Source organism: Astatotilapia calliptera, chromosome 13 (genome assembly GCF_964374335.1).
Source record: "Astatotilapia calliptera chromosome 13, fAstCal68.1, whole genome shotgun sequence".
Lineage (NCBI taxonomy): Eukaryota > Metazoa > Chordata > Actinopteri > Cichliformes > Cichlidae > Astatotilapia > Astatotilapia calliptera.
The window spans coordinates 31,984,132-32,004,261 of NC_137434.1; the positions used below are offsets into that span (position 1 = coordinate 31,984,132).

At 50.1% G+C, this 20,130-nt stretch overlaps 2 protein-coding genes across 6 annotated transcripts in view; one reads left to right on the top strand and one right to left on the bottom strand.

Moving 5' to 3' along the window:
• The window catches only part of usp54a (ubiquitin specific peptidase 54a), a 35,816-nt gene extending 22,920 nt beyond the window's left edge, over nt 1–12,896 (top strand). For 2 of the 4 annotated variants that reach the window (XM_080287622.1, XM_080287623.1), the window contains exons 12-23: nt 358–492; nt 860–1,574; nt 2,340–2,464; nt 2,589–2,753; nt 3,698–3,817; nt 6,006–6,192; nt 6,291–6,365; nt 7,862–8,670; nt 9,061–9,158; nt 9,250–9,366; nt 10,341–10,566; nt 11,012–12,896. In XM_080287622.1, coding sequence (XP_080143748.1) covers nt 358–492; nt 860–1,574; nt 2,340–2,464; nt 2,589–2,753; nt 3,698–3,817; nt 6,006–6,192; nt 6,291–6,365; nt 7,862–8,670; nt 9,061–9,158; nt 9,250–9,366; nt 10,341–10,566; nt 11,012–11,550 — 3,311 coding nt within the window. In that variant the 3' untranslated portion in view covers nt 11,551–12,896. The remainder of the gene's footprint in view (nt 1–357; nt 493–859; nt 1,575–2,339; nt 2,465–2,588; nt 2,754–3,697; nt 3,818–6,005; nt 6,193–6,290; nt 6,366–7,861; nt 8,671–9,060; nt 9,159–9,249; nt 9,367–10,340; nt 10,567–11,011) is intronic. The other 2 variants (XM_080287624.1, XM_026190580.2) reach the window with 2 other exon arrangements.
• Nucleotides 12,897–12,906: 10 nt separating this feature from the next.
• mmrn2a (multimerin 2a) overlaps nt 12,907–20,130 on the bottom strand; it is a 32,249-nt gene continuing 25,025 nt past the window's right edge. Inside the window, exons 6-11 of one of the 2 annotated variants that reach the window (XM_026190593.2) lie at nt 18,152–18,576; nt 16,754–16,951; nt 16,184–16,648; nt 15,688–16,051; nt 15,061–15,525; nt 12,907–14,951 (exon numbers count right to left, since the gene is read on the bottom strand). In XM_026190593.2, the coding sequence (XP_026046378.2) occupies nt 14,542–14,951; nt 15,061–15,525; nt 15,688–16,051; nt 16,184–16,648; nt 16,754–16,951; nt 18,152–18,576 (2,327 nt within the window). In that variant the 3' untranslated portion in view covers nt 12,907–14,541. The remainder of the gene's footprint in view (nt 14,952–15,060; nt 15,526–15,687; nt 16,052–16,183; nt 16,649–16,753; nt 16,952–18,151; nt 18,577–20,130) is intronic. The other variant, XM_026190597.2, reaches the window with a different exon arrangement.

Here is a 20,130-nt window from a genome sequence, read left to right on the forward strand (position 1 = left end):
GTGTTCAGTTTGAAGCTTTAGTTTTTAAAAAGGAGCTGGTGTTCCTGTGGTAACCAGCACTACCATAAACTGGGCTTTAATTTAATCTTGATCTTAAACCATATTTTCGTCAAACAGCCAACGTGAGCAGGAAATGTTTCGTATTTTCTTCCAGAATAAACGAACGTTCTCCATCTTTGTGCTTTGGACGCTCGGTGCGATGAAACAGGATTTAATGAACGTGGTTACATTCATTCATTGCTCCGCCTCAGTCATGTGACCCATCTATGCAGCCAATCGCATTCATGCATTCTGCTTCTTTTTCCTATCATGGCGGTCACGCTGTGAACATGTGTTGCCCTGCTTCTTGTTGCTAAGGCCACGCGACGGACGGTGAGCAGCATCAGCCTCCGAGGAAAGGAGGCGTGGCCGGGGATAGGAGGCGGAGCGCTAGCCGCCATCGGCGGTCTAAACCTGAGAACGAAGCGTCGTCGGCTGGTTACCACAGTGAGGGTAGGCGGGGCTTAGGCCAAAGACTTGCTCTGTGAACTGCCTGACATGTGACATGAGTCTAAAAGTATCACGAGCCCACGCTCAGCCTGGCGACAAACACTCGAGTTTCACAGCAGGATGATTTCTGGGCCATAGCGCCATCTAGTGGCATTTTTGTGACCTCTGATAATTCAGCACCAGCTGTGTAGGTGTAGTGTATGTGGGTGGAGCAAAGTCTCAGGGCGTAGATCAGCTGATTCTGAAGGTGAAGCCGTGTTTTTATTTCCCATCCAGTCATTCATCCACCTCCTTCGTTCACTCTCCTCTGGGGTAAGGTTACTCCTTCTCCTCCTCGTCTTTTCTTACTCCTGCTTTTCTCCTCTTCCAGGCGAGACGTTAAAGGAGCAGCAGGTTCCTCGTCACCTCCCCAAACCTTCGTCTTCCTTCTCATCATCGACCAGCCGCCTGCGAGACTTCAAGGAGACCATGAGCAACATCATCCACAGCCGACCCCTCTCCTCCTCCTCCTCCACGTCTCTGCCGGCCGCCGGCTTCTCCTCTGAAATCACCCCCTCCTCGAACAGCAGCCATCACCACCACCTCCCTGCCAGCAGCGCCGCTCCTTCCTCCTCCTCCTCCGCTGGGAAAGCTCAGGACTGGGAGGCCGACAGCACCAGCAGCGAGTCAAAGTCCAGCTCCTCCGGGGGAACAGGGAGGTACCGGCCGGCTTGGAGGCCCCGGAGGGAGGCGCTCAACATCGACAGCATCTTTAACCGTGAGAGGCGGAGGCAAGCAGGGTACAGCCCCCTCGGAGCGCCGCTGCTCGACGACTGTGGAGCTCAGGACGCCTCCTCGGCCCTGGAGGAGGTGACGCCTGTCCGGACGGGCTCCTCCAGGACTCTCCCCGCCTCCTTCTCCAGCAGCCACAGAGGAGGTGGAGCTGGACCGGGAGGTGAGAACGAAGGAGCGGGAGGAGCCGTGCTGTTTCCCGCTGCTCCTCCTGCTGCTCCACCCAGGCTGATCCAGAGGATGGAGAGCGGCTACGAGAGCAGCGAGAGGAACAGCAGCAGCCCGGTCAGCCTGGACCTGAACCCGGGAGACAGGTGAGCTCCAGAAGGTCGTCATCAATCGATCAATACTCCAGTCGGCAGATCGTATCGCACCTTACGTGAAGTCACTGTTTAAGTAAAATAATTATATTTATTAAAGACAGAACAAGGGAGTAAATTCAAACGTGAGATGGCGTGTACGCGAACACAGTAACGTAAAAAACAACATACGATGAGATAATAAAAGCACAAAGTGAAATAAAAGGTACAATAATAAAAGAACTCCATTAAATAAAAAGAAAACAATGCAATAAAAATAATGTAAATATAAAATAAATCAAAATCCTTCAGCAGATTTAAAAATGCACATTTTCTCATCTGTATAAATAAAGCTGTAAAAAGTGGCATAATCAGGAAATTTCCACCTTTTCAGTGGTCCTTGAACTGCCCATGTGCCCTGTTTACTCAAACAATTGGCAAAAATAAACCATTTGCACCAATCAGATCCTGTAAAAACAAATAATACACAAAAGAAAACACGCAGGATCGCCGTCGCTGTGTTTCTGCAGCGGGTTTGTCAGATTAGGAGCAGAGCTGATTACGACCCCGTCCTGCTGCAGCAGTTAAACTTTCCTGTCATGCTAAGTGACTCCTTTGGTGGTTTGAGAGTTCGTTCTTGTAAAGTCATTAAAGAATGATCCTGCCCCTGAACCTGTATGACAGAATATGAGTGTTCAGTGGAGTCTAAACTCAGGATTGGCTCTGTTATATGAAACTTCAGCTCCTGACGCTAAACGTGTCTCTGTTTCTCCTCTTCAGGGAGTGTGTGGTGAAGAAGGCTTTGTCGTCCTCTTCCTCCTCAGGACCCTCGTGGAGGAACGCCCGCTCGAAGAGCAGCGGCGCTTTGCTGCAGGAGCTCAGCTCGTCCAGCAGGGGGAGCCTCGGTACGAACGTCTTCGTGTTCTTGCTCATGCAGACGTTGAGCTCTCAGCTCTGCATGTCAACAGGCCGACTTTACTCCGGCGTGCAAACTTGTTTTATATATTAATGCTGATGGTGTTGTTGCAGCGCCCTCTGCAGGCCGCAGCGAGCTGGACGAGCTGCAGGAGGAGGTGCTGAGGAGAGCGAGGGAGGAGGAGCAGCAGCGGCGGCAGGAGAAGGAGAGGGAGGCGGCGCTCGGCTTCAACCCGAGACCCAGCAAGTACCTGGACCTGGACCAGCTGCAGATCCAGGGTACACACACACAGACACACACAGACACACACAGACACACACGCTGACGCACACACACACACTGACACACACACAGACACACACACACACACACACTGACACACACACACACACACATGCACAGACACACACACACACACACACACTGACACACACACACACACACTGACACACACACACACACACACACAGACACACACGCTGACGCACACACACACACACTGACACACACACAGACACACACACACACACACACTGACGCACACACACACACACATGCACAGACACACACACACACACACACACACTGACACACACACACACACACTGACACACACACACACACTGACACACACACACACTGACGCACACACACACTGACACACACACACACTGACGCACACACACACACACATGCACAGACACACACACACACATGCATGCAGACACACTGACACACACACACTGACACACACACACACACACTGACACACACACACGCACACACACACACTGACACACACACACACACACACTGACACACACACACAGACACACACACACAGACACACACACACTGACACACACACACAGACACACACACTGACACACACAGACACACACACACAGACACACACACAGACACTCTTCACGCTTCAGCTCAGACTGTTACTAAATTCACGATTTCATAAAAAATGGTTTTATTTTGAAAATTCTGTTGGCTGTAATTCTCACTCTTGTTGCTTCCTCTTTGTTTTTTCTCTCGTTATGTGGCGTTTGTCTCGTGCTGCGAGTGGGTTGTTTGATTGGACGGTTAGCTAGTGTCGCGAGCAGAAGGAGAGACGCATCGAGGTGTTGGGAGTTCAGTGGAAAGTGGAGTCGGGAAGGACTCCGTGAAAACACAAAGTTTAAAGCTGTGTGCGTCTTCCTCTTTTGCTCTGCAGGTAAATCGGACACTTACGAGCGGTGCGTGTCAGAGGCGGAGCTCCTGCTGGACCAGTCGATGCGTCTGGAGCAGGCAGGCGAGGTCGCCGCCGCGCTGTCAGCTGTCAATGAAGCTGTCTGTAAGCTCCTCCCACTGCCACTAACCACACTCTCTCCACTTTGAACGCAGCCAGGCAGAAACCTGACGGCCGACTTACACACACACGAACGCGAGAAGCTGAATCGAGCTTTAACCCTTTAAGACCTACCATAGAACCAAGTTCGCCAGAGCTTATATTATATTTTTACATGCTGTGGAGCCATTTTTGGGAGCATTTCAAGTTGCTATACATCAATACAACCATTATAGCCCAAACTTTAATAATATGTCTGCATTAGGTGCATAGTAATTACATAAATTGCAAAAAAGTGCAATAAACTACAAAAAAATTGAAAATCGTTTTTGTTTTTTTAACATATATTTCTAGTTAGAGAAATTTAAGAGGCTTATCCCTCAAAACTGTAAATACAAAAAAGTTACACAAACTAGTTTCCCACCACAGGAAATTTATTTTGAGTGTCTTCATAGTTTTATTTTTGAAATACACCAATTTTTATATACTGCAGGAAAAACGAAAATAAATATTATAGTGCAAATTTGCAAAATAACAGCATATGCATCAAAATAAACTATTTCCAGCAGTGCAATATGAGTCCTAAGCATCCCAGAAACGACACAGAAAGTCATAAACTCAAACATAACTTTTTAAAACACATAACAAGTAAAACACAAGCTCATAAGGGCCCGATCGTAAAAAACTACATTTCCGCAAAATGACGTCACTTCCGGTTTCGGGCAGGTCATGCGGTCATGTGATAGTTCGCGCTGATGGACGTAGGAAGTGTTACAAACAGCTGATGGATCGGCGAAGCGTGTTTCTGGAATATCATGTTTTTGTTGCTGCAAGTGATTTTTATGCAGTTTTTGCAAAGCTATATGTGGAAGGAAACTGTGACCTAGCACAAGCTGATGGCATAAGATGTAAGTACAACTCCTCCGGTTTCATATGCAAAAAAAATTATTGTGCTAGCTTAAGTGGTTGCAGAGCTACCGGGATTTAAAAATAGTTACGCAAAACAGAGCGTGCCCGCTCCGATCGGCTGTAAAGGGTTAAACAATCCGCTCACCCAAACAAACATCGGGATGGTTTTTGATGACATCATTACTGCGTCTGTATTCGCCGCTGTTTGCTTCACGTGTGTCAGTCAGATGTGAACCATGAGGGTCTGTAAATATCACAGAGTGTTAACTCAGCTCAGGGTTCGAGTCACTTCATCAGATTTGGCTCATTCTGTAGTGGGACAAAGTGAAGACTGTCCTCATTAAAAATAGACAGGAAATGTCCTCAGTGTGACCCCGCCCCCTGCAGATCCTCTTATGTCCAGCAGAGGCAGCAGTGAGTCTGTCCCCATAAACTCCCATGTTAAACGATAGAGCAGGAATATTCATACTTACAGCCTGATACTAACGGTTTCCCTTCAGAACGCCTGTTTTAAACTTCTGTTAGAGAATAAAGATGAGAGGAAGTAGAAGAAGAAGAGTGTCACTGTATGCAGATGACACAGTGCTGTAAACGGGAGACGTTGAGGGGTCAGAGGTGGACGGGGTCACAGTTCGACTTCATTTCTGTCAGTAATCTGGAACTCCAAATGGTCCCTCTGTCTTCTGTTGGAAAGAAGTTTAATTCTGAAAGTCATCCATTTATCAAACAGACCATCATCACAGCACGTCAGTTTTTCCTCGCCACAGAGAAAAGCAGCTGGAGTGAATCTAAGAAGCCGTGAGCTCTGCTCCTCTAAACACCTGCAAACATCCCAGAAAAGCACAGAAAGGCTGTTTCACACTGGGCTGCATCACACAGCAGCCTCTGTTATTTACTGGTTCATGTGTGACTTCCTGCGCTGTGAGGTCACACGTGAACGTGCGGTTCAGCGCCGTCACCCGTAGATGATCAAGCGTGTCGGAGGCGTCCTCGAAGCTGACAGCCGGGTTGTTTTTCTTTGGTTGTGATTCTCTTACTTTAACCTTCTGTCTGGACTTGATTTCTCCATTTCATCGTTAATAACCACGCCACCTTCATGTCAGCAGTGCGATGTTTGATTTCCTGTCAGCTGTGAGTTTTCTTTGTCAGATTGTTTTGCATGAAATCATCATAACGAGTTCTTTTCTGCATCTTTGGTTCATTTTTTTATTCTTTTCTCTCTTTCTGTTTTCTTTTCATTTTCCTTCTGTTGTGGATTTTCTGTTGAATTGTGACTCGGCTGCAGCCAAACTGCGGCCGGTGGTGGCTGAGGGCGGAGCTAGTAGTCACAGCCGGCTGCAGCGCTGCATGAGGAGAGCCCGCAGCCTGCAGCAGCGCATGCAACTGCTGCAGCAACAACAGCAGGACTCAGAGGCAGGCAGAGAGAAACCACCGCAGCAGCAGGAGGAGCAGCAGCTCCAGGAACAGCACAGGTACCGCTGCAGCCTGATCAGCCAATCAGAACGCACCAGCAGGTGGCGCCCTGTTACCTTCTGTGTATTAAACCTTGTTATTCCTGATGTGTGAACAGAACCTGTGGAGGTTGGAGGTGTAAATCCTCAGCTGAGCTCAAAACTCCTGACATCTTACCTCCTCATGGGCTGATGTAAGAACCTGACGAGAGAGCTTCAACCAGAGCAAAAATAAATTGAGAATAAATCGGGCAGTAATTATTAGTCTCGTGCAGTAAACTCACACATGTGGTTCTAACGCGATGATGTGGCGTTATTTTTGTGCCACTAATCTGAGCGCACGTAAGAAAAATTTGCAAGTTTTGCATTTTGAGGAGAAATTTGTTTTGAGCGAAGAAAAGCTAAATCTGAGCGAACAAAACTCATCGCTGCGTGCAAAAACTGTGTTTCAGTGTTTGCTATTATCCACACACACACAACAGCAGCCCCTCTCGCTCAGTTTTTGCATGTGTTGCTCGCGCTCTCAACATTTCTGCCCGTGTGCGCTCAGCTCTTTCTCTACACCGTTATATTTGTGCCACAAAACCAGCCAATCACAGACTTGGATGCAAAAAATTCTGATTGGCTGTTTTGGTCTCCAATCAGCTTGTTAGCTGCTGTAGCTAAACCCAGGCAAATATCCCAGAATGCATTTCATCCAAAACACAGAGTGGCCAAGTTTGAAATATTACTCTGTCTGGGTCACAAAATAAACGTTTAAGATATTTTCAGGTGAGGATGTTGCTGTGTGAACTTCAAATATCTGCTCGATTCATCAAGACGTCACATATTTGCAAAAGTGCTCTAACGTTTCCAGAGATGCCTGTTACCCACCAGCTGACCAGGTGGTCAAGGCGTGGCCCCAGGTATTGACCGGCCCACCAGGTATTACATGAAAAACCATAAAGCCTTTGAACGAAAGCAAAGCTGCTGTGACAGTGACGTACACTGTTGTATATATGTATGATTTGTATCACCTTCATGTTTCCAAACCGACATCATGACCAGCAGCTTTACAGCTGTGGCTCCAGCAAACATCAGCTGATACTAGAAATTAATATTAAATCAATTCTAACAACAGCTGATCAAGCTTAAATGTGCTGCTGTTGTTTAGCGCGACATCCGCTGGTTTCCTGTTTCTGGCGCAAAGTGGGCGATAAACAAACAAGAGAGCCGATCAGCTGATCATTGATCAGTTTCATGATTGAAGTAGCAACAGGAGAGGGAGGGGAGAGAATGAGAGGAGAAGAAACAGCTGTGCAGCAAAGACACAGAGTAACTCCAGCTTTGTGTCTTTTTTCATTGTAGCTGAAGTCCGGGACAAATCGCTTCCCTTTTCACCTCAACATGGATGTATTGTAATTGGTCCAGCCCAGCGTTGATCATGACCAATTGGCTAATTCACCACCATCATCGTTTATACCGTTAGAAAATGAAAGTGCCAAATGCCCGGCATGCCCAATGGCCACTCCAGCTGTGCGGTCAGCTGGTGGCTAACAGACGTCTCTGAAAACGTCAGAGCACTTTTGCAAATATGTGACGTCTTGATAAATGGAGCAGATATTTGAAGTTTACACAGAGCTCTGGCGTAAAGCCAGTCATTAACACACCCCTCTCTCCCCCCCGCCTTTCTATCCTATTCCCCCCAAAGTGAAAAGCCTCTCTCGGGCCGAATACTTCTGACAGAGATGCACAGCAGCCAATCAGCCTCCTCTGTGGACCAGCAGACGCCGCCTCCCTCCACCTGCCTCATTAGGTCGCTGCCTCCCCAGTCAACCTTGGTGTCTGACCCCGCCCCTTCAGGTTCACCTCGGGAGGACAGGAAGACCCTCTGTAGCGTCGGCTCCCTCCCTGCTCTCTGTGTGGATGCCCCTGTGGAAGACTTGGCTCCACCCCCTCCGCTTGAAGAGGAGGAGCTTTCAGTGCAGTGGACCATAACATCTCCTGCCCCAGTGCCTCCAGTACAAGCCCCGCCCCCACCCCGGCTGCATCCCCAAATCCTGTCACCTGTTGAGACGTTGAAACCGTCTTACACCCGGCAGCCTCAGGCCACACCCCCAGACTCCAGCCACATACCGTCCCCGCCCCCTGCCCCTCATGCAACCAGGAACTGGTCGTGCTTATACCTAGACCAAGACGTCATCGACTCTCCCAGTCCACCAATCAGCTCGCACCTGTACTCACCGCCAGACTCCCCCGCCAACATTCCCCCAGTGAGCCGCCCGGACCTGCCCGTTTCCCCGCCCACAGTGGCGCTGCCCGTGGAACGCTGGGCTGAAAACGTCAACAGATACTATGGCTCCCAGAGCACTGGGGGAGGGGGACTGGTGGCGGCGGCGCTGGTGACGCCCGGCGAGGAGCTGTCAGAGCTGGAATCGCTGTACCAGGCCAGTCTGCTGGCTCCCAGCATGCACCGGGGCAGCCGGGGAGTCAGCCCCCAGCCGAGCGGCAGCAAACCAGGTAGGAGCCTCTGCTGGACGTCAGTGGAACTGCAGCGTTTGGTGCCTCAGAGGTTGAAGCTGGACATTTATTAATAGTTCCAACCAATCAGGAGCCTTCGCTCAGCTGACCTGTTCATGCCGTCATAAACGTGAACTGATGGCGCTGCTAACACGAGTTAATAAAACAAGTTCAGATTGTTCCAGCAGAAGCAACGCCTGCTCCGTGTTTACCCACAATGCACTTTAAGTTTCCTGCAGTGAGTGAAACGGATCAAACGTGAGGCACCAACGCTGGTCTCAGCTCCCCTACGTCACAGACATGAAGCTGCTGATAGCAGACGCCATCCTGCCCGTGTGACTGTGAGCTATAAATGATGTTCATAGTGTGTGTGTGTGTGCGTGCGTGCAGGCGTGAGGAGGAGGCAGTTGGGTCCCGGACGCTCAAAAACGCCGACAGCTGAGATCGAGAGAGACGCCTACAGGACCCCAATAGCAGGCCTGCAGAAGGTGTGCACACCTGTGCGTTCAGCCGATGACGGCGTTCACGTTGTTTGTGCGACCTTGTTAAAAAAACTGAACTCTCCTGTTTGACCTGCAGCCGCCGTCAGCTGAAGACGAGAGCTACAGCGCCGAAAACCTGCGACGCATCGCCCGCAGCCTCAGTGGGACCGTCATCGGGTCGCGACCCCAAAACCTCGCCCCCTCCCACAGCTGTGTAAGAGAGAAACACACACACACAAGCTCGTTCAACTATCTTAGTGAGGACCTTCATTGACATAATGGTTTCCCTAGCCCGGACTCTAAACCTGACCATGACCTAATTGTAACCCTGACACTAAAACCACATTTTGAGCCTCAGAAAGGCTTCAAACTTGTGAGGACACACCGGTTCTCACAAGTGTAGTAGAATGCAGATTTCGGTCCTCACAAAGATAGTTAGACAGGAACACACAGAGGCACTAGCAGCTTCCTTCTGCCACCTTGTGGTCGCACCTTGTAACTGCAGCCTGGAGCTCAGCTTTGGTGCAGAGCAGGGAAACCTCTTTATTCCGTCCATGTCACAGAAAAATGAGGCATCTTTAAAAATCAGTGAACCTGTCCAGGTGAACTCGAGTCACACCCATCGAGTGACGCTGTCACATTTTAGCCTGTGACCTCATAAACACGTTACCACTCATGAGGATGGAGAATATTTAACTGGAACTGTCTCTGAGCAGCAGCTTCCTGTGTTTCTGCACGCTTCGCTCTGCTCTCGGCGCCGCTGGCGTTCAGCCATCTCGTATTCAGGCCTCAGGAATCGCCTCAGGCCGCCGCATTAAACATTGATGGGCAGTTTAGTTCTCCCATTAAGCTTCTAACCTCAGAGCCCGACAGCTGAGCGGCGCTCGGCGTCAGATCCTCACCGCGTTCCCTCGGCCCGAGGGTTTGATTCCTAAATCTGTTACAACGTGAGGGGAGAACTGAGTCATTCAGCAGCGTGCACGCAGACACGATCATGGTGTCACCCCCAGACTTGCATCTCAAAGATGCAAGCCCCTCCCCCATGTTTGTTGTTTTTTTTTTTATCTTTTCGCTCTTGTTTCATGTGTGTTTTTTTCTTCATCACGTTAACATGTTTTCATTTCTCCCCCTCCCTTTGTTTTCTCACTGACGCCTCCACCTTCACTCCTCCTCCTCCTCCTCCTGAAGGACCCCTCTGTGTCCAGACCCCCCCTCAGACATTCTTCCTCCTCCTCTTCCCTCCTGCGTCGTTCCAGCTCCTCTACCCTGCATCCCCCCTCCTCTCCCTCCTTCACTGCAGACCACTCCCACCACCACCAGCCCCGACTCCACGGCCCCTCTCCTCCTGCACAGCACCCCCCCACGCAGACATCACAGCCCCCCAGCTCCAGGCCCTCATCCTGGGGACACTCAGGTAACGTGCCGGCCCTTCACCTCCATCTTCAGAGCAGCTGGCCGGGCATGCTGGGAAATGCAGTTCAACAAATGCTGAAGTCAGATTCTCTCTGTAGTTCAGACAGTTTAGTTTGATTAAACGCTCCCAGCGTTCCCATGGCAACCTGCTCACAGGTGAAAACCTGGAAATGATCAAAGTGACAGGATTCCTTTGCAGTCATGTGACCCTGCTGCCGTGCTGTACATGTGAACCCGTCACGCCAACAGTGCTGTGCATAAGTCTTGAGTCACCGTTTGTAGGAAAAAGTGAAACGTGTGCAGAGTTACTGAAACATGATGGAGGCGGGCTGTTTGGTGTGAGCCCCGCCTCATTTCTGCCGGTCGTCTTCAGGACTTTTGCACAGCGCTGAGGGTGTGGCAGAAAGCGTGAACGCCGCCTGACGTGTCCTCTTCCTCTTCCTCAGGAGCTGGTGCGAGCATCCAGCAGCACGTTCTGGTTGTGCCTGACCGGCGTCAGACTCTTTCAGCTCACGGCGTCCCGCTGAGTTACGGCACGCTGCCTCGAGCTCCTCGCCGAGCCCCACCTCCCTCCACCTCCTCCCTCCCCAGGCCCAGAGCTGGCACCGGCCCCGCCTCCCCTCTGGGACAGCAGAGCCTCTACGCCACCATGCTCCGCCCTCGTCGTTCCGCCGCCAGCGCCAACGGCCACTACGGGCACCCCTCATTGGGCTACGCCCCCCACCACCTCAGAGCGTCAGATGGCCCTGCCCACCCACTCCGCCTGGACATCCCCCCAGACGGCGACTGGCGACGCGATACCAACTCCAGGACAGTCCAGCCCAGCTCCTCTTGGGACGCCCGCCTCGCTCGCCACCCGCAGCCTCCTCGGCCCCGCCGGCCCCCCCAGCTCTGCTCGCTCTGCCAGCAGCTTCCTGCCGAGCCGGCGCGCTCCTGTTGCTCCTCGTGCGGTGCCTACGTGGCTCGGTTCCGGCCAACCAGCTGATCGGACCACAGCGAGAGTTTTACTGCAAATGTGGCTCGCTGACATCGTGAAGGAGCTCAAACGCTGTGTGTGCGGCGTGATGATGTCACTTTGGAGGAAAACTCTTGGATTGGCTCTGCAGTGTCGCCCTCTCATCCTCACTTCTTCATCACGGATCTCCTGCTGCTCCGCTCGCCTCGCCGAGCTCACGCACACCAACACGTCTCTGACATCACGAAGCTCCGAGCGGCGACCTGCTGTCTGCTCGGCCCTGAACTCTGATTGGACAGAAGCAAAGAGCGGCTTGGTTTGAGAGCTGAAGCACGCTCGAGGTCCTGATCTTAGAGAAGTGTTTGATAATTTCTGTAAAGCTCAAATTCAGACGCGCTGCTTGTAAACTTAAACGCTAACAAACGGTTGCGATGCCTGGTGTGGGTTCACCTGCTATCGCGTGAGCCCCCCCTGGTGGACGCCAGCGTTATAACACCACTCTGCTCCTGACCGTCTTCAGAGGAACGTCCCCAACGAGCCGGCGCAGTTTGCATTAACCTCAGCATCATTTTTTTTTTGTTTTAGTCTGTTAGGAGGTTTTAACTGAAAAGCTGTCAAATATACGGTCCGGGGGCCAGAACCGGCCCGCAAAAGCAGGGTGCTCTGGTCCACCTGTATATAAACAATGAGGGCTTCAGCTCGTTCAGTGACGGGTGGATGCTGGCTCACGGGTGGAGGACTTTCTTCTGTTGGTCCAGTTGATCAACTTTGATTGGAGCATCAGGAGTTGTTTGCGGGTCGTGGCGCTGACGCGTGGAAGCGCGTCCTCCTGGTGATTTTTGTAGTTGTGTGTAGGCGAACTAACCTGAGCGTGCTCACCTGTCGCAGCCCGGCCGGCTCATTTCTCTTCTCTAGATTATTGTAGAAGAATAACCGCAGCTTTGTTTGAGCAGCTAATATTTAGCATGTCTTCAGCTCACCTGTCGCAGGTGTTCGTGTGCTGCCGTGATGACGTTTGTTAGCGCGGTAGCTTGACCGCTTTTAGCGCACTTCACAAGTGTTACGATAGACGTTTCTTTCGCTCGTTGCCAATTTCTTTCGACATCCCTCCCATTTATTTGGGGGAGGAGCCTCCCTTATTTTTCTTACTCCGATTGGCTTGTTAGACTTTCTGCCAAGACCGGCACTGGCTCCACCCACGTGGTGCTCCAGGTGAGCTCGGAGTGAAAGGTTGATGTTTCAGATGAAGTTATTTTTGCATCACGTTTGCTTTGCCACAGTGGATTTTGATTTCGTTGGTATATTTTTGATGCTTATTTTTCTACGCTGTAGAGTGAACACAGACGAGAGGACGAATAAAATGTTTAAAGGAAAAAGTCTCACTGGTTCATTGTCTCATTCAGGGTTTATTTAAATATTTTCTGCTGTGTTTTTACATCATGAAACTCGTGACTTTACATTCAAATATTTTCTTCATGTAAAATAAAGTAAAAATTAAGTTTAAAATAACAAAAACATTTCCCACTTTATGTCCACTCTGATTGGTCAGTAATTGAGCATTTTTAAGCTTGTATGAGCTCTCTGCTATAAGCCCCACCCATCACACGGGCGTGGCTTTCACTCAAGTCCGTCCAGACTTTCAGCGTCACGGCGTTGCACAGAGCTGAGGGTTTTCAGGAGACGTCGATTCTGTAGTTTTGACAGCAGAAGAAGAAAATCCTTTTTTTTTGTCACATGTATGAAACCAGAGCTTTCCTGCTGAGCTCTGCTTTTAAAAACCTTTAAATAACCAAAGCCTGCAACTGAATGTTAGAAACACGAGGCTGAGCTGTGCTCTCTGTTTTAGTCTAATGATTCAAAACACGAGCAAAGACTCATCGGGTCAAACCGTCCTTCAACTCCCAGAATCAACGCTGACAGGATACACGGGGCAAGTGTTGACAATTTAAAAAAATAAAAACATAAACTTCACGTCCATGAAAACGAGGAGTTACTCTCCATATGAAGAGCACACAGACGTCCGCCTTTTTTTCAGTAGAACCAAAAATGTAGTTTGGAGGCTTACTGCCACTTTATTAGGTACACCTAGAGCTGCTTTAATCCTTCACGACAGACATGACAAGGTTCTCATCCATGGTGACACGACATCATCACTCAGCTGCTGCATCTGTGATGACACCCTCCCGCTCCTCCACATCTCAAAGCTGCTCTGTTAAACTGAGATCTGTGACTGTGGAGCCGCCTGAGTGAACTCGCTTTGTGACATCAGAGGACGGGCGTGGCCCTGATCACAGCAGCAGCAGCAGGCTGAGGTCTGACGCAGGCAGGATGGATTAACTCTGACCATCTGACACTCACAGAGCAGGAAACGTTTCTCCATCCTCTGCTGTCCAGGTTTCTGTGTGAGCTGTAGCCTCAGCTTCCTGTTCTTAACACAGGACTGCTCTTCTGCTGCTGCTGCACATTCACAGATGCTCTTCTGCAGAGCCCGGCTGTAACGAGTGACTTCCCGTTTCTTTCCTATCAGCTTGAAGCAGTCTGTGTATCGTCCTCTGACCTCAGCGAGTCATTTCCTCCCTGAGAGCTGCTCACTGGATGTTTCCTCTATGAGCTCTGTGTGAAACACTCAGACCAACTTTGAGTCTCTTACTCCTCCTTTCTCAGTCTGAACTTCAGCAGCTCGTCTGCATGCTTAAATGCTTTGAGCTGCTGCTCTGTGATTGGCTGATTAGATATTTACAGGAAGATGCACCTAATAAAGTGGCAGTGAGTGCATACTGTAGGTTTGAGAGGTTTAGATTTTTTCTTTTGCTCATTTCTAGCATATTCTTTTCCTCAGTGTTTTGCTGGAACCAAACTGGCCGTCACGCTAAATATGACATTAAAAAAAACAGAATTCTTCTTCTGAGCTGAAATCACAACATTGGATTATTTCACTCCTCCTGGTCCTCTAAGCTGCCTTCATCCGTCCATTCATCCAACCAGTTCCTTCAGCTGTCAGCTGATTGGTCCACAGCGCTCTCAGGTGGTTGGGTAGAGCAGCAGACATGCGAACATGTTGTCCTCTGACTCCGCCCAGTCTCCTCCCCTCAGTTCCAGCCTCACCTCCTGCCCCTCCCTCAGCAGCAGGAGGCTGACCCCGGTAGCCGGCCCCTCCTTACTTACTTCCTGCCTCTGCAGAGGCACCCACGCTCCGCCCTTCTCCTCCTCCTCCCCCATGCTCCTTAGGACCACATGGGCGGGGCCTGGTCTCAGGTGCAAGGTGAGGACAAACAGGTAGATCCCATCCACTGGAACCGTGAAGGTACTGCCAGAGTAAAACTGACCCTGGGTCAAAGACGGCTCAAAAACAACAACGCCAGAGACGCTCTGAAGAGACCGAGCAACGAACAGCGGGGCGTGTTCTGATAGGCTGGCGGGGACAGGTTCACCTGGAGAGAAGAGGAGGGGACAATGGAAGAAGATGTAAAGAAAAAAACCAACAAACAAACAACTATTATCAATAAAACATTAAGACACTGTTGGGCAGCAGTGTGTTACCTGAAACCTCACCTGGTGACTCCCTCCTGCTGCGCCGCTTTCCTCCCCTCTCTGACTCCTCCCTCCGTCCTCCTTGCTTCTTCTTCTCTTTCTTCTTCAGCAGCTGCCACAGCTTATCCAGCTCCAGCGTGGCGTTGGATCTCGCCAGCACGTCGGCGTTGCTGAAGACGTTCTTGAACACCCCCAGGTGTTGCTCCAGCCCCTTTTTCAGCCAAGTCACCTCATTCATCACCGTGGCAGCCACACGTGAGGCGTTGGGGCAGGAGCACATTTTCTCCTCCAGCTGGGATAGCCTGCGCTCCACCTCCTCCACCTTCCTCTCCAGGTTCCATAGGTCACCGCCATCCCCGGGATGGAAGAGCATCTGCTGCTCCCTAGCAGGAAGTCCGTCGCCGCCGCCCCTCCTTGGGTCACCGGGCAACCAGGAGGGAGGCTGGTCTGCAGATGGCACCTCCTCTCTGCCTCCTGAGAACAGACGAGTCAAAAATGAGTTGAAGCAAAAACAGGAAGCAGCTTCTTAAAAGTACATTTTATCTAACATCCAGCAGGGGGCAACCCTGACAGAATAGCTCATTCAAAATAAAAGCATCAGCTGCCTGCAGCTGTCCCTTCACAGTAAAGGCGTACCCATCTGGCCCTGCTTCAGCATGATGATCGTATGCTCGTGTTCTCTCAGCTGCTCCTGCAGGTGCCTCAGGTCCTCCTTCAGAGCCTGGACGGAGATGAAGTCAGCCTCCTCCTCCTCCTCGTCCTCGTGGTCCTGCCTCTCCTTCTCCCTCAGGCTGATCATCTTCAAGAAGTCGATCACCTCGTCTCCCAGCAACATCTTCAGTACCCTGCTGTGTCGGCTGGCGTCTTGGAGGAGGATGTTGAAGGTGGTGTCCAGCACCTTTATCTTGGCGTCCTGCTGTCTGTCTGCGTGCTTCAGGCCAGAGACTGAGGCATTCAGGTGGGTCAGGCCGAGGTCCAGAGTCCTGATCCTGCTCTGCTCCTGCAGGAGGAGGATGGAGAGGAAACAGAAACACAGAAAGCAGCCTGTTTAGAAACGCTGTGTGGACCTGTCTCCGGATCGTTATCAGCTGAAAGTCGTGTCTGCGCTTATTTACAGTTTCATTGCTCGTACCCTGTGGAGGCCAAGTTGGAGCGCCTTTACCGCCGGCTCCCAGTCGCTGCTCGTACCCCAATGCCCTCCCCTGCTGTTGTCGTCCAGAGCTAATCTGTTCTCATTGGCCAGCTCGGTCACGTTGGCCAAGTCCCTCTGCAAGATAGCCACGGTCGCCTGCAGGCTCTCACAGTTGCATTCGATGCGCGAGTTGTTCTTGCAGGCGTTCGGGATCGTCCACAGGCAGTCCATGTCCTCCTCAACATCGTCCAGTCGTTTAACCTGCTGGCTCAGCTTCCCCGCCAGCTCGTTTACACGATTCAGCACCTTCACTTTGGCGTCCTCCACCTCCAGCCCCGTCTCCATGAACAGCACCTGGGTGCGCCGCACCGTGTCGTTGATCTGCTTTTCCAGCTCCTTAACGTGCCGACTCAGCTGCTGGACGGCGCGCGATGTCACCGCCGCATCCTCCATCAGTGTGGTCACCTGCACGGGACACATTTCAGTTTCCTGTTTCAGTCCTGATTTTACTGTCAGAAAGCACACTCGTGCTGAACGTCAAGAACAAAGTCCTCATGTGTGCAGGCTCACCTTCACCGTGTTGTTGACCACCGTGTTGTCCAGCCGGTCGATGGCGTCCCACAGCTCTGAGGCGTCCGTGGGAGGCGGCAGCTGGTGTGGAGGGTTGGTGGGCGGCTGGAGGTCGTCCTGATCCTGCTCATCCTCAGCCATCTGCCACTGGTCCAACTTCAGCTCTGTCAGCGTGGCGTTCATGGCCTGCAGGCTGACCTGAGATCAGCAACAGGAGTTATGAATAAATGTGTTTCATTGGCAACATGTGAACAGACTGTACTTAAAAATGAGAGCTGCCCTGACTCTGGCTTCCTCTAACAGCCTGAGGGTCCCACCAACACCAGCTAATGTTAGATTATAATGACCTATGTCACCGATCGGACCAACCACACAATGACAGGGAGGAAACATCAGCAATGATCTCAGGGAGGCGACTGCAGCTGTGCATCAACCTCAGGAGAAAGATCACTCAGACACCTGACAGTCTTCTTTGAAGTCAGGCCGTGCAAAACCCAAGAGCTCATACTCAACTGGCCTCAACTAGCATGTGAAAAGCTTGGAAAGGTTGCAGGAGAAAGCCTCTTCTCTCTAAAAGAAACATGGCAGCAGAGCTTTGGTTAGCAAAGCTGCATCAGAATGAAGCGCGAGCGCTCTGAAACCTCATTTCCTAACAGTTCGTGGAAACATTTGTATCCTGCACAAAAAACATGCGATTCATGCAACATGCACACCAGCCTGTGCAATCTGCATAAGCCCGCCCCCATTTCCTCTATATAACACATTTTCCTCCAGGTGAAGCAAAGACAGCAGTGATGATGTCAAAGACAAGCTTGCATCTCTAAGGCAGGAAAACAACGAGCTTGTTCGTTGTGTCCAAGAGGAATCAAGAAAAGGCACAACCGTCCAGACTGCATCCATCACAGGAACGATGGTTCAAGATCAAAAAAATAAAATAATGGAGGCACCGCATGTCATCTCCTCTGACACTGTGGCTCAGTCGAAAAAGAAAGTTTGGACAAAAGTAAGAAAGAAAAGAAGAGGAAAACAGCTGGAGATGACAAACTCCAGATTCTCCAGCATCCAGGGACAGTGCCAAAATATTAGGCCGTCAGTGATGACACCCAGGAATAACAGAAGTCATTTTCTTTAAAAGAGAAGCTGGGATGAGGAATACTGGAATATGTTTAAATCACAAGTTTCATGGAGCCTTCTAACGTTTTAGAGAACTGTAAATAATGACCAAAAGGATGAATTATTGATCGTGGCCATTTTAAAGATGTTTAAATTCCCAGCCAGGCCTCAGTTTGTCATAATGTCATCATTTCTTTTCATTTTACATCCTCCTGATTCATTATAAAGGTTTATATCGACATCACCATGAATCCTGTAAAGTGTTGGCCTCCCTCGTGCACTGACCTGCAGCGTCTTCTGCTGGCGTTTCAGCTTCACGTCGATGTCGGCCTTGAAGCTGGTGAGGTTGTAGTGCAGCATTACATGCTGCGAGTGCAGCCTCTTCTCCATCTCATTCTGCTGCGCCTCCACCTGCCTCTTGACCTCCCCGATGTTCTGAATCACTTCATCTAATCTGGCGTCCAACCGCTCCTCCACCCCATCATCACGCTCCTCCTGAAGAGTCATCTGATGCCCCGCCCCCAGCTGGCTGCTCTTCAGCTGGGCCACATCATGGGCCAGGTCACCTACCCTCTGGCTCAGGTGTTCCAGTGAGTGGTTAAAGTGCTCCATGACCGGCTGCAGCTGGGACCACACCCGGTCCATCATGTAGGGGACAATAAGGGGAATAAGGGCACCGGGATATGGGAGAGGGGCGGCACTGAGGTCCTCTGGAAAAAATACAAATTATGTTTTCAATGTTTGGACATTTCAAAATTAAAGGAACCAAACGGTACAAAGGAAACTGCAGTTACACAGCTCAACGACTGTGTGGATTGTCCTGGAATAAGCTACTTGGTTATATTCGATCTGGAAGTAGATCTGTGTAGGAAAAAATGCAAAACCCCCCAAATATTTTAAATAAAAGGTAGAAAGAATCTAAATGATCATACAATGAGAGCAGGTCCTAACGTCCTGCCATACCTTTGTAACACCTTTGAGACCACCTGTAATTAATGCAGGTGATCCACAGAGATCATCTCTGCACTCAAACCTGAATATACATCTTTATGCAGAGGACACTCTCATATGTGCCACCAGCTCGTCTCTCAATCCGCTTGATTTCTGTTTCTCATGAAATATGAAGTTTTTCTAAACTGACAAAGGGAGCAGCCCAGCACGCTGTTTATCAATGAGACACTTAACTTAGCCAAAGCTCTCATTCTTACACTGAACCTGGAGTTAAATATTCTGCGTATTCTGATTTCACGGGAGAGTTTTAAACTTTGCATTTATTTATTTCTGCCTTTACTCAGACCTTTGTTGACACGTGAACACGCTGTCTTTGTGTTACCTGCTGTGACTGCAGCCATTCCCCAACAACAGCCTTGAGAATTTGCATATTAATGACCAAGAAGCTGAGCTCGTTGTTAGTCAGTGTGCTGATGTTTCTCCCAGTGAGAAACTACGTCCAGATGAACAGAATCAACTTGTTGGGACATTTTATTCTTGATGAGCTCATGGTCACATGTGAGGATAGGAACACAGACTGGCCTGCAAACATCCAGCATGGCAGCGCACTCCTTCCTGCTGATATCCATCAACGTGGCTTCACATCTGTCTGCAAACTGCTCCAGTGTGAGCTGAAGGTCATCATTTGATGATGCCAACAAAACCACATCATCTGCAAAAAGCAGAGCTCCTGAAACCTCTGAACAGAAAAGTCTCCACCTCATAGCTGTGCCTAGAAATTCATCCCACTAGAAGTCAAGAACAGAACTGCTGGAACATTAAACTGGAACCTGTGTATCTACTCTGAAACTGTATAAACTGTGTTGTGTGCTCAGGTCTGTTTTAATGTCACTGGTTTAATAAATGATGCAATGGTAAAAATGTCCAGTTTCTATCTTCACTGGTTTAAAAGCTGATTCAAAAACACGAGAACAGTCATGACCACATGAGGAGTTGTGGGCTGCAGCAGAAGTTTTGACCTGTTGGCGGCACTAGAAGAACGCAGGAACCTGACAGTAGGATATCCTACGCTGGGAAACTCTGGACTTCTGAACCAGATTTCTGAAATAAAAATAGAACCCCGAGGGGCTATTCGCCCACTGCTGACAAAAACACACTCCCCCCTGTGAACCATGGCTCTCTGGGGAGCGAGACTGGATTGTTGTGCTCTAAAATGGAACCAGCTGAGGCTCCAGTCTGGGTTAAAAACACAGCAGAGCTCCAAAGGGAAGCAAACACACCTCAGACTGGTGCTGGGAGGATTCAGAGGATAG